Source organism: Bactrocera latifrons, unplaced genomic scaffold, assembly GCF_001853355.1.
Source record: "Bactrocera latifrons isolate USDA-ARS-PBARC rearing strain unplaced genomic scaffold, ASM185335v1 scaffold_51, whole genome shotgun sequence".
Lineage (NCBI taxonomy): Eukaryota > Metazoa > Arthropoda > Insecta > Diptera > Tephritidae > Bactrocera > Bactrocera latifrons.
In genome coordinates, this window is record NW_017537168.1 from 635,370 (window position 1) to 646,957 (window position 11,588).

An 11,588-nucleotide genomic window follows, 5' to 3' on the forward strand; every position below is an offset into this window, starting at 1 on the left:
TTTTATTATTATTATCTTAAAACTTTTTTATTCATTTGTTTTATATTTCTATTTAAATTATTTGAATTTACTTCACTTTACACCAATTATCTTCTTTTACAAGCATTTGCATGTACATATATACATACATATTTGTACATATACATAGATGTACATACATATCTATTCGCGCTATCACACATTGACATTTGTAAGTTTTTTGTTATTTAAATTTCCACGTTTTATTCATTGCTCTGCTTCTTTTTTGTGGCTAACACTTGTTCTTCATAATTCATTGATAAGGTGGCGGCGATCTCTCAACCGCAACAATTGCTTTTGAATACACATATGCATTCATACGAATGTGCACATGTAGATATGTACATATGTATATATGTAAGCAAATATATACGTATATATGTATGTACATATGTTTGTACAGACTTATGCTCTTTGTTGTACTCTCATTGATTTCGTGTTAAGCAGCGACTTTACAGAGCAACACCCGCGGCCGGTAGACTTTTGTGCGGTTGGGTATGGTAGTTTTTTACAAATTTACATACTTACATATCTACACATGCACATATGTTAGGTATTTACATTTTTGCAGCAGACAAGTCGCTACTGCAGCTAAGAAGGTAGGAGAGCTGAGATGTCATACGCGTTGCAAATCAGCTTTACAGCTATAGAGAAATATACATACATAAATATGTACATATGCGTATGTACGTGCATAAATATGTAACTGCATATGTACATATACATATGTACGAATGTATGTGATAAATAATGTATGTATGTATATTTACAAATTAAAAATTCATATGTATGCCGAGTGCATCTACGTCCATCTATGCGATACACGCAGGCCGTCTGCGGTTGCATGTGCACTTACATACATACACACAGATATACACTCATGTATGCACCATAAGTACATACATACATATTTATATGTAAAAATACGAAGGTGCATATGTTTGTAAGCTTATGCAGATATGCGTCTTTTGCTATGCATTTACATATGTATGTATGAATGTATGTAAAAAAGCATGTGCATGCACTTGTTTGCCTGTATGTATGTACATATGTGTACACAAATGTAAATATACAACGCTTAGCATGCATGTATGTGTATGCGCCGCACTTGCACATTTGTTTTTGTTTTTCCTCTTTTTTCTTTTGTTTCTGTTGTTGTTTATTTGTGTACATTTCATTTGATTAATATGAGTATTTTCATTAATTTTTATAAATCATTGTTGTTTTTGGTTGGTCGCCGGTCGCCTATCACCGTTGTCGTCCGTCTTGAGTCGCTGATTGTTTGTTTGTTGTAATTGTGTGTGGTAGTGTTGTTGTTGTTGTTGTTGTTGTATGTGTTATCGCAACGCCCCGACTATGTACAATCCGATTCATTCTTCGTCCATTAAATCCAATTAATCCCTGATGTGGCGTCCCTCACAAATGCTGCTCCATGCGAAATTCACACACACACAAACACATGCGCGTACACACAGAGTTATGTATATAATCATATATGTATATATGTAGGTATGCACAAAGGCAAATCCCGGCTAATCAAAACTTATACGGTGCTACTTGAAAAAAAAAAAAAAAAAAAAAAAAAAAAAAAAAAAAAAAAAAAAAAAAAAACAAAAAAAAAAAATAATAAAAAAAATAACAACGACAACAACGCAAGCACAGATTAATATATAAACAAAACGATCTGTATTAAGTCAAAAAACTAAAAAACGATCGGCACTTATGCATTTGAGCACATGAAAATATGTAGGCATACACAATGTTTATGTATGTATGTTTATAGTAGTATATACATATGCAAAATGGTAGTAGTTATTTACCTGTCTCTTATACACATCTAGATGTGTATAAGAGACAGAAGCTAAGCTTTTTAGTTATAAAAAGCTAAAAAAATATATAATTTTTTTATATAGTAGCTGAGCGGCAGGCGGGCGCGCATGCGGTCGACGTTACTTAAAACCTGTCTCTTATACACATCTAGATGTGTATAAGAGACAGGCTGTGTACATACATATGTATATACACATACACAAAAGCACAAATATATTCTCTTTACATGTACATATGTAAGAACGAACAACCGTCTACGGAAACACCAACTCGTTCGAAATGCAAAAACGCACTAATTCCACCCATTCGATGGACCGGCCTTTCGCACTGAAAACCGAATGAAAACTTTTTCGAACTTTCGTACATAAAACGCACATACACATACATGCATACATGCATACATAAATATATACATATATAGCGGCAAAGCTAAGATCGTAACACGAGCAATGTGCTTGAGATCGTAGACGAAGAGCGCACTTGTAGTGAGCGTGAAGATCAACGAGTACAAAAATGCACAAAAAGAGCGTGACAAGCCAGAGTATAAAGCGCAATGCACAGAACAGCAAATAATGATCAGAAAAGAGTTAATAATGCGTACCGTAAGCGTGAAAATTGTTGAAAAACTAGCAAAAACGTTAACTGCGGTTGCACCAGTGCCATAATACCCTTCACAATGAAAAAAGTTGTCTATATAAGACCTTATTTTGATCGCCAGAATTCTGCCGAATTGACAGTCCTTGCCCGGATAAAAAAAAATCCGGGTCCGTTCCGGTTACGTAGAACCGACTGCCGTAGGATTTTTATGGTCGGCTAGTTTGTATGGCAGTTATAGTGATCCGATCTGACAATTTTTTCGGAGATAATATTATTGCCTCGGGCAATCATCTACATATGTCAAATTTGGTGAAGATAACTCGTCAAATGAAAGAGTTTTTCATACAAGCGTTTGATTTCGATCGTACAGTTTGTATGGCAGCTATATACTATAAAGACTCGATCTGAACAGTTCCTTGATAGATTATACTATTATTTGAGGCTAAGGCTCTTGCCAAATTTGGTGAAAATAAATCGTCAAAGACAAAAAAAAGATATCGCATCAATTGAAAAAGTTTTATATGGCAACTATATGCTTTAAGGATCCGATATTAGCGACTCCGACAAATGAGTAGCTTCTCGGAGAGCAAAGGACGTGATCAGAGTGATAACGCAAAAACGGGAATGCTTTCACGTATATACATAAATATTTAATAGACTGTTATACAGGTTATACAGGGTATACAGGGTATAACGAGCAAAATCATATATGGTGAGACAATCCCCAGGTGATAATTTCTTGGCTCACATGTTGCAGAGAGAGAAAGAACAGTGTGAACTAACAACACCGAAGAGAGCATTTATTTAAGAGCATGAGAGGGTACGAGAGTTCACCGTCCAATGAAGGATGTAATACCGAAACTGGGTCAAGATCTAACAAATTTGCCTTTTGTTGTTGTAACGGAGCCTGATTTCATACGAACAAGACTTGTGAAGCCGACAGCATTCCCAAAAACTATTCGAGAGAAAGTTGTATGCCGTTACAATACGAATAAAACTCGTTCCAACAACGCAGGACCGAATGGCGAAACAGTTGTATTGGCGGCTTTAAAGTGCGGTAGTAAAGAAGTTAATCTCGAAACCCCAATAGCTCAACTTCAAGCAGCGGTCTGCAAGTTTAAATCCAAATCTAAAGCAAAAATAAGAATTTTGACCACTGTGGAAGACGATACATTCCTACGGAACCCCTTTTCCTATTTTCTCGATTTACAGGTTTTAAAACTAGTCATTTTACAAACTTGTCTCAGAACAATCTCAGATCACGACGACGCAACTTTCAACAGGTTAAGTGGTACTGGAAAATATCTCATAGGATTGGCTTTGGGTAAGAATAAGGGTTATCTGGACGTTTGTCATGCAGGAGGTCCAAGAAAAGTTCTGTTTCGACAGGGACGGACCTTAGAGTGGGTGGTGTTAGATGACTGAGTTTTATTCGACATTCAAAGAGGTGGTTAGAATCATGCGGCGACGCTTATAGTATCCATTCTGAAAATGAACGAAGTTCCGCAAGGTTTACTCTAGATGCGTGAGGAGAGTAGCTCGTTAACAATTGCTCGAGAATATTCAACGCTGTTGAAGTGGAGATCTTTGAGGAGGCGACATTCATCGCTAGGCTTGCTCAATGGGTTTCAATATACAACCACTATCAGTTTCCCCTATTTTTGGAAATTTGAGAATAGCTAGAGGGAAAACCTTACAGGATATGTTACCTCTCACTGAGAAGATGGATGAGAACAGTGAGTTTCGGTAGGTAGAAGGTAGTAAAATTTACCTTTGTAGAAATTACTATTACAAAAAAGTAGTATTGCAAAAGGGAATAGAAATTTACCTTCGTAGAAAAGTACTATTATAAAAAAGGAGTATTGCAAAAAGAAATAGTGGCAATTCCTATAATGGTAGTAAATAATTGGAGTTCTAAAAAGTAGTATTTTAAAAAGTAATAGCAGTAGTAGAAAGTAGTATTAGTGAAAATCTCTCACTGTGAAGATGGATGAGAACAGTGGGTTTAGGTAGGTAGAAAGTAGTAAAATTTACCTTCGTAGAAAAGCACTATTATAAAAAAAGTAGTATTGCAAAAAAGAATAGTGGCAATTCCTATAAGGGTAGTAAATAATTGGAGTTCTAAAACGTAGTATTTTAAAAAGTAATAGCAGTAGTAGAAAGTAGTATTAGTGAAAATTAGTAGTAAGAGTAGTTCGAAATTAGTAGCAATAGTTGTAAAGTGTTGTAATAGTAGTAAACTATAGTAGAATTGTAAAAAGTAGTAGTAATAATTTCTTTAATAATCGTAATAGTTCGAACACAAAAAAGTAGATTTAGTGAACTCAAAAAAGTAGTTTTTTCAAAAAGTAGTAATAATTCCTATAATAGTAGTAAATAGTTTGAGTACTAAATGGTATTATTGTAAAAAAAAGCAGTAATAATTTCTATAATTTTACTACAAATTAGTAGTGAAGTGTGGAAATAGTAGTAAAATGTAAAAAGTAGTAGTTGTTTCTGTTGTAGCGGCAGAATACTGTCGAGTTGAGAGTTCTTGAGCGGATAAAAGAGATTAAGATTCGTTCCAGTTACATAGACCCGACTTTCGTAGGGTAGTAGTAGAGAAAAGTAGTAGTAAAATGTAGTAGTAGTAGAAAAAAGTAGTAGTAGTAGAAAAAAGTAGTAGTAGTAGAAAAAAGTAGTAGGAGTAGAAAATGTAGTAGTAATAATAGTAAAACGTAGTAGTAGTAAAATGTGGTAGTAGTAAGGTGTAGTAGTAGTGTTTTGTAACAATTAGTAGTAAAATGTAGGAGTAGTAGTAAAAATGTTAAAAAAGTAGTAGTAAGGAGTAGTACAAGTAATAATAAAAAGTTTGTGTGGTGGTAGGGAGTAGAAATGATAATGGTTCTGGAGTAGTTCAATAGTGAAAGGTCGTTTGTTTACAATAGTGGTTCAACAAGACTACATACAGTCATCAAAGAGACTTTCTTAGTCCGTTTTACTTTTATTTCTTCGATTATTTCAAATAAACTCTAAGCTTACCATAAATGCCTTTTCAAAAGACAAAAAAAAATAAAAAATGGAGGATTTTAAAAACTGGAAAGGCCATACAAAAAGCAATGGAAATGGAGTGAAAGACGCAATAATGAAATGATGTGTGAAAACTTAAAATTTGGAAAAAAAAAATAAAAAGAGGAAATTTTCACAACCTTAAATATTTAAATATGTTACAATTTCATTCCTTAAACTTCTTAATCACAATATCTTCGTAGTAGGGCCGACAATTCAGATGTACATTAAGGCGAGCGCACAACAAAAATATGCCCGACAATTTGCGATGTATCGAATAGATTTCCTCTGGCGGTGGGCATAGGCGATGGGCAATCATTGTTGGTACTAAATGTGCAATACGTTCAGTGGTATTCTGTGGATAACGCGTTTTATGCCACGTTTAAAGTAAAAAGACAATATGTGTCACATATGCGATTTCAAAAAATTCAAAAGAAAATTAACAACACTTACTTGTTTACCAAAATCGAAATCGCCGTCGAAACGGAACATTTCGCCCAATATCATTACGGCGTCGATATGTGCCTCCTCCATTTGCTTGGTTTCATAGCCAGTGAGGAAGCCCATTTCACGTGACATGAGCAAAACGCCGTCACGGTTGCCTTCCACGGCATTTATAATTATCTGCAAAATGTAATTTATAATATTTAGGAGTAAAGTGGCAGTCAAAATTTGACAGACTTACCTGTCGATAGTTTTTTATGAATTTCTTTTGATAAAAACGTGTTGAGCCAAAATCAATTAACATTAGGCGCTTGGTATCAACATCGTAAAGGAAGTTCGACCAATTGGGATCTGTTTGCATGCACTCTATCTCGAATAGTTCGCGCAAACAAAGCTTAAGCACCGACGAACCAATGTGATGACGATGCTCATAGCTGAAAAAAGAAGAGATAAGTTTAAGAATTCCTAATTAATAATTTTGGCATAAATAATAAACATTGTTATTGTAGTGATGACAATGTATGCACTGCTTTAGACAGCATTCAAGGAAGCTTCGTTCCCACAACATCGGGTCTAAGTAAGCGCAGCAACAGAGCCGGAGCCGGCTGTCAATAGAGCACCTATTCCTCAAAACTACTTCAGTATGTTTTATGTCGACACAACAACAACATAAAAATAGCAAATAGCGCACATATTTACCTTAAGTCAAAACACTTGTCCAGTGGCACACCCGGCACCAATTCTGTTGTGAGCACGCTACCTGTGGTCAAATCTTTAATAACTGTAGGCACATAGTATTCTGGATAAGGAGCAATCATTTGTTTAAATTTGTCAGTATACTCAGCTTCGCGAGTATAATCTACTTCCCAGTTGAGTTCGCGCTTGGCTACCTACAATTCAAAGCGATATTTATGTTTAATTTTAACTTTCTTTATAAGTTATTCGAAGGCTCACCTGAACCACATTGTCGATGAAAACGCCATGCGGGAATACATCCCACACTTTTAGCATGCCTACTAAATTATCAATATCACTCCCGATACTTTGCGCTACGCCAGGATACTGAATTTTTATAGCCACTTGCATGCCGTTTTTCAGTGTTGCGCGATGCACCTGTACAATTAGAAATTTAAATTCAAAAATATTTCTGCAATAATGTTTTACACACATTACCTGGCCAATGGAGGCAGCTGCAAATGGTTTATCATCGAAAGATTCCAGCAGATCACGCCAGTCGGCACCTAATTGTGTGTTCATCACACGTTCTACTTGCCAATCTGGCATGTAGTCGGCCGCTTGGCGTACACGTTCAAAAGCTTTTGCCAACTGCGGTGACACCACATTCGAATCTTGTATGCTAAGTATTTGGCCGATTTTCAATGCTGCACCGCGTACCTTGCAAAGTGTGTCCACAATGCGTTCAGCATTGGCTGGACTTAATAAAGCCTCTTTTAAATTTTTGGAACCGCCAAGGCCGAGCGCACCTTTGGTTAATTCATTTATGGTGCCGACACCTAAACCAGCGAATAATCCACCAAAGGAGGCCATGCGACCGAAACGACTAGAAGGAACACGTCGTTGTTTCGCAACTTTGCTTAATGTTGGTAATTCTATTGCTGACGTGTGCTGAGCAGTATCTGTCGGCGTTTCCGTTTGTCCTGCGATAGCTTTTAATATATTTTCCACGTAAACTGTATCAGCTTTTATGGCGCTAGTTACAGGTTTTGTGTCAGCCGTTGTAGGTGTAACTATGGTGCCTGTTGTTGCTGCTTCAGCGGTAGCAGCTGCAATTGTTTCAGTTTTTTGCACACTATCATCTTTGACTTGCTTATGCTCTGTTACTGGTGTACGCAAGCTTATATGACGATCTTTATTACGTTTGGATAATATATCTTGCAGCTCATTTAATGTTATCGAAGATATATCCAAGTGTTCAGCATCCAATTGGCCAGCCGCTTTATTGTTATCACGATTACTAGCACTAGTATTTGGTTTCAAGCTACTTGGCTGCTGCTTGTCACCAACATTGCTGCCATCGAAAGCGTCACTCATTGCACGCTGCAATTTTTGCTGACTCATACGCAAATCGCAAGGCTGTTTCGCAACACCTAATTGACGTAAACCTTCAATTACAACACAAGTACGTTCACTGGTTTCCCGCAGCAATTGTTGTAATCTTTTGAATTCTTCAGCAGGTTGTTCACCAACTTTTTGAATATAATTTGCGCTTTGCTGTAGATTACCTTGCAAAAGTTCGCGTGCACTCGACTGATTCCAACGGTTTTTACATAGGGCGCTCTGCTCGCGACATAACGCCTCCACTACCAATTGTATTCCCCGCAATACAGCGAGAGCATCTTGTGCCGAACGAGCCATACTTGTTTTCCGCAGCGATGACTCACACGCAAAGAATTAATATTGTTTTCGATTATTTTGCAAGCAAAACATTTGTTTTACTTAATTATTTGTAGCGTTTTTGATTTTTTATTCCAGCTTCTATTCTAATGCGTGCAATTTTTTTCTAACGGTTGCGAAACAAATGGAAATTAGCAAAAATGGCGCACAGCAGGTAAAATGAGGTTATGCCGTTAGTTTGACGAACAGCTGATTGTTATTCACATACGATTGACAACAGCGCATACCAAAAATATTGGGACAGCGGACATTTAATTTTTGAGGTCTGACGCTGAAAATAACAAAAACTTAATTAATTTTGTATGAAATAAAAAATATATATATAAAATAAAAATATAACTTTAGCGAAAATAGCTATTGTACATAAGTAAAAAAAAGTTTTTTTAAAGCCTAAAAATTAAAAGAAAAATAAAACAGCATTTTAGCTGTAGAAAACATTCGTTTTTAATTGTTTAGCACCGATTTTACTTACTGAATATAGGTGACAATTCAGTAAAGAAAAATTTATTTAAGTACAATAAATTTCATTAAAATGTGTTCATATACATATTTTCAGTGGAATATCTTCTGCGAGTTCTAATAAAATTGCAATATAAGTACGTACGTTTTTTTATATAGCTATGCTTAAAACCACCAACTTATAAGTGAAATCGATTTATAATTGAAGCCTCTAGGTTCAATTTATAAACAAAGAATTAATTTCTATAGTTTTTATAAAATTCACATATTCTGTTTGGTAAATAGCGAATATTACTATATACAGGCGTGTTCTATGTTTAATTTTTAGTTTTTGTAGTTCTAGTTTTATAAGCGCACTTATTTGGAATTTTCTAAAATATTAACACTATGTTGCATAGTGTATATGAGATTTTATATAAATTTAATTTACCGAATTTGAATTTATCACGATGTTAACAATTTAGCTATTTGTGAATACTAAATTAAGAATAATTTTTACTTTTATGCTATTTTTCTTCGACAGCTTCTTGGTTTTTGCTCTCCTGCTCTTTATCACAATTCGGCACGTAATCTTTTTTAATGCGGCCAGCGCGTTCGAACTCAGCATCCATCAGTTCAGCGGCATGTTTATAGGTGACAGCTCTGGTAACCGGATCAAATATGCGTAAATGGGGATTTGGCATTGTATTGTGCTTTTGACCCAACGATGTATAGCCCTCCTCATATAGACGGCAGTAGGGCACTTGACGCACGAATGTGTAATACCAAATATCTCTATAGCTCCAATCGAGCAATGGGTTTATACGCATTACACTTGGCCAGCCAGCATCTGTAACCTAAATATTTTTCATAAAAATACATAGAAAATTTAAAAATTCAATATTTTTGCAAACATACCTGCATAGCATTTAAATTCTCACAATATGGATCCGTGCGTCTTGTGCCCATGAATATAGCACGTATCTCTGGCTTTTCTTCGAGTACCTGCGTCAACACATCCTTTATACAACCTTTGCGCCTTATTAAGTCTATATTATAGCGTCTTTCGCAATGTAGCACCACAGCTTCGACCTCTTCAAAACTGTTTTCCGCCTCAATATACAATACTGGCACGCGTATATGACTGATACATTTGTTGCGTTTAAAGAAGGCTTGCAATAAGTCCAGCAAAACAGTGCAATCTTTTCCGCCGTTAAACGATATCATCCATTCGTTCGCTTGATACATATGCAGAGCTTGCGCAAAGAACTGGAGGAGCAGGCAACGTCGTTTTTTAAATTTTTGTGTTATTCGTATATGGTATATACTTACCGCAAAAGCTTCCTTTTCTAATGTTTCAACACGCCTTATAGCACAATGATCTGGTTTAACATTTTCTGTCTCCGTTGTTTTGGCAAGTAACGAGCTGATAAGAGCATCGCGTTCAGAGCGTTTAATTTGTTTGGACACGCAGTGCAATAAATTGCCGATATTCGTCATTTTTTACCTATCTTATAGCGTACGCTATTATTTTAACTATTTTGTTCTATAAAATATCTGAAAGTTAGATAAATTGTAAATCTCTTTGCAATTTTATTGCAACGACACTACCTAGATGGAAATGCCAGTAGGTTTCTATGTATTTAAAATAATCTTTAGTTGCGCCTGTTTATTCAATAGTTCAGGATCACTTTAAGATTGAATAATAACTGAATATGCATGTATGTACAAATATGGCAGTTTTATCAAGAACTTTTTAAAACCACTTTACATTTCAAGTATTTCGTCTGTACGTGCGACTATACTATTGATAAATAAGTAAACAAAGGGCTTTTGTCACATCTGGGTACTTGAATATAACACGGTTTAAAATAATACATAATAATGAGCGCTGATTTAATTGTGTCGCTGAAGTAGATTAAAATGGAGTGTAAAAATAAGCATGCGCATCTGCACAAATATCACAAGCACAGCGCTACATGTACTCATACAGATGAGACGTCAAGCCAATTTGGCAGTACCCAACTTTATTAATTGCGAAAATCATGATGATTTTGTAGAAAGTGTGAACATTTCTAAAAATGCTTGAATAGTTACATCACATCCAACGTTCTCAATTAATGGCATATCTTTATCAGTTAGCTGTAACCAAGCGAAATATGTATGAAATTTGACTCACCACAACTTCAGCGCCATAGATTGAAAACGTCGAAAGTTTTTTGTATATAATTAATGTATATAATTTCAAAAACTTTCTATTTCATCGCTTTTTTAGCGAACTTTACACTACTCTTCAAGAATTTATCAACAGTAAAGCATGTTTCCAATTAACGCTACCAGCTGCACGAAGTAAATAATTTTTGAAGCATAGAAAATAGAAGTTGCGCGTAAATAAAATCGGCTTTTGAAACGAAATAAAATTTAATTTAAAAACTCTATTGAAAATGTATTTTTTTGTAGCTTTTCTTGACAGCAAATATTTAGCCAACACAGCTGATTGGATTTGTGTACAGCAGATATGTGACACTGAATATGTGTATTTTCGATGCATACCTGCGTTAGTGATGTAACTACTTGAAGTACCGAGTACGGGTACTTTTTATAAGAAAAAAATAATCGATGACACGTATACAAAAGTTTCGGTTAAGATTGTTTAGAAACACGTAGAAAGCAAAAGTAGCACTGTTGGGCAATTACCGGTGTTTTAACGATTAGGATGCTTGCCGTGCATTAATAACACAAATAATTACAAATAATAATAAAAAAATTATAATAAAGAAAATGATTGGAAGAAGTTT

The 11,588-nt window shown here is 35.3% G+C and overlaps 2 protein-coding genes across 5 annotated transcripts; both read right to left on the minus strand.

Moving 5' to 3' along the window:
* Window positions 1–5,390: 5,390 nt before the first annotated feature.
* Window positions 5,391–11,041, minus strand: LOC108973888 (aarF domain-containing protein kinase 4). Its single transcript, XM_018941395.1, has 7 exons — window positions 10,970–11,041; window positions 7,111–8,623; window positions 6,892–7,050; window positions 6,637–6,827; window positions 6,179–6,371; window positions 5,947–6,117; window positions 5,391–5,848 (listed from the first exon to the last, which is right to left on the minus strand). The coding sequence occupies exons 2-7, from the start codon at window positions 8,311–8,313 to the stop codon at window positions 5,660–5,662; spliced, it is 2,106 nt and encodes a 701-aa protein (XP_018796940.1). The 5' UTR covers window positions 8,314–8,623; window positions 10,970–11,041; the 3' UTR covers window positions 5,391–5,659.
* On the minus strand, window positions 8,800–11,056 carry LOC108973904 (FAD synthase). 4 transcript variants are annotated; one of them, XM_018941419.1, is made up of 4 exons: window positions 10,970–11,056; window positions 10,123–10,347; window positions 9,709–10,059; window positions 8,800–9,647 (listed from the first exon to the last, which is right to left on the minus strand). In XM_018941419.1, the coding sequence occupies exons 2-4, from the start codon at window positions 10,288–10,290 to the stop codon at window positions 9,318–9,320; spliced, it is 849 nt and encodes a 282-aa protein (XP_018796964.1). In that variant the 5' UTR covers window positions 10,291–10,347; window positions 10,970–11,056; the 3' UTR covers window positions 8,800–9,317. The 4 variants fall into 4 exon arrangements, with proteins under 4 accessions (XP_018796964.1, XP_018796966.1, XP_018796967.1 ...); XM_018941421.1 differs by having other exon boundaries at window positions 10,123–10,336; window positions 10,970–11,054; XM_018941422.1 differs by lacking the exon at window positions 10,970–11,056 and adding an exon at window positions 10,402–10,943.
* Between the last annotated feature and the right edge of the window lie 532 nt (window positions 11,057–11,588).

Coding starts and splice junctions, on each gene's coding strand:
- LOC108973888 (XM_018941395.1), bottom strand. CDS start 8,313: ATGGCTCGTTCGGCACAAGATGCTCTCGCTGTATTGCGGGGAATACAA. Junction 7,051..7,110: donor CAGCTGCCTCCATTGGCCAG/GTAATGTGTGTA, acceptor CTAATTGTACAG/GTGCATCGCGCAACACTGAA. Junction 6,118..6,178: donor TCATAAAAAACTATCGACAG/GTAAGTCTGTCA, acceptor TACATTTTGCAG/ATAATTATAAATGCCGTGGA.
- LOC108973904 (XM_018941419.1), bottom strand. CDS start 10,290: ATGACGAATATCGGCAATTTATTGCACTGCGTGTCCAAACAAATTAAA. Junction 10,060..10,122: donor TAGAAAAGGAAGCTTTTGCG/GTAAGTATATAC, acceptor CTGCTCCTCCAG/TTCTTTGCGCAAGCTCTGCA. Junction 9,648..9,708: donor AGAATTTAAATGCTATGCAG/GTATGTTTGCAA, acceptor AAAAATATTTAG/GTTACAGATGCTGGCTGGCC.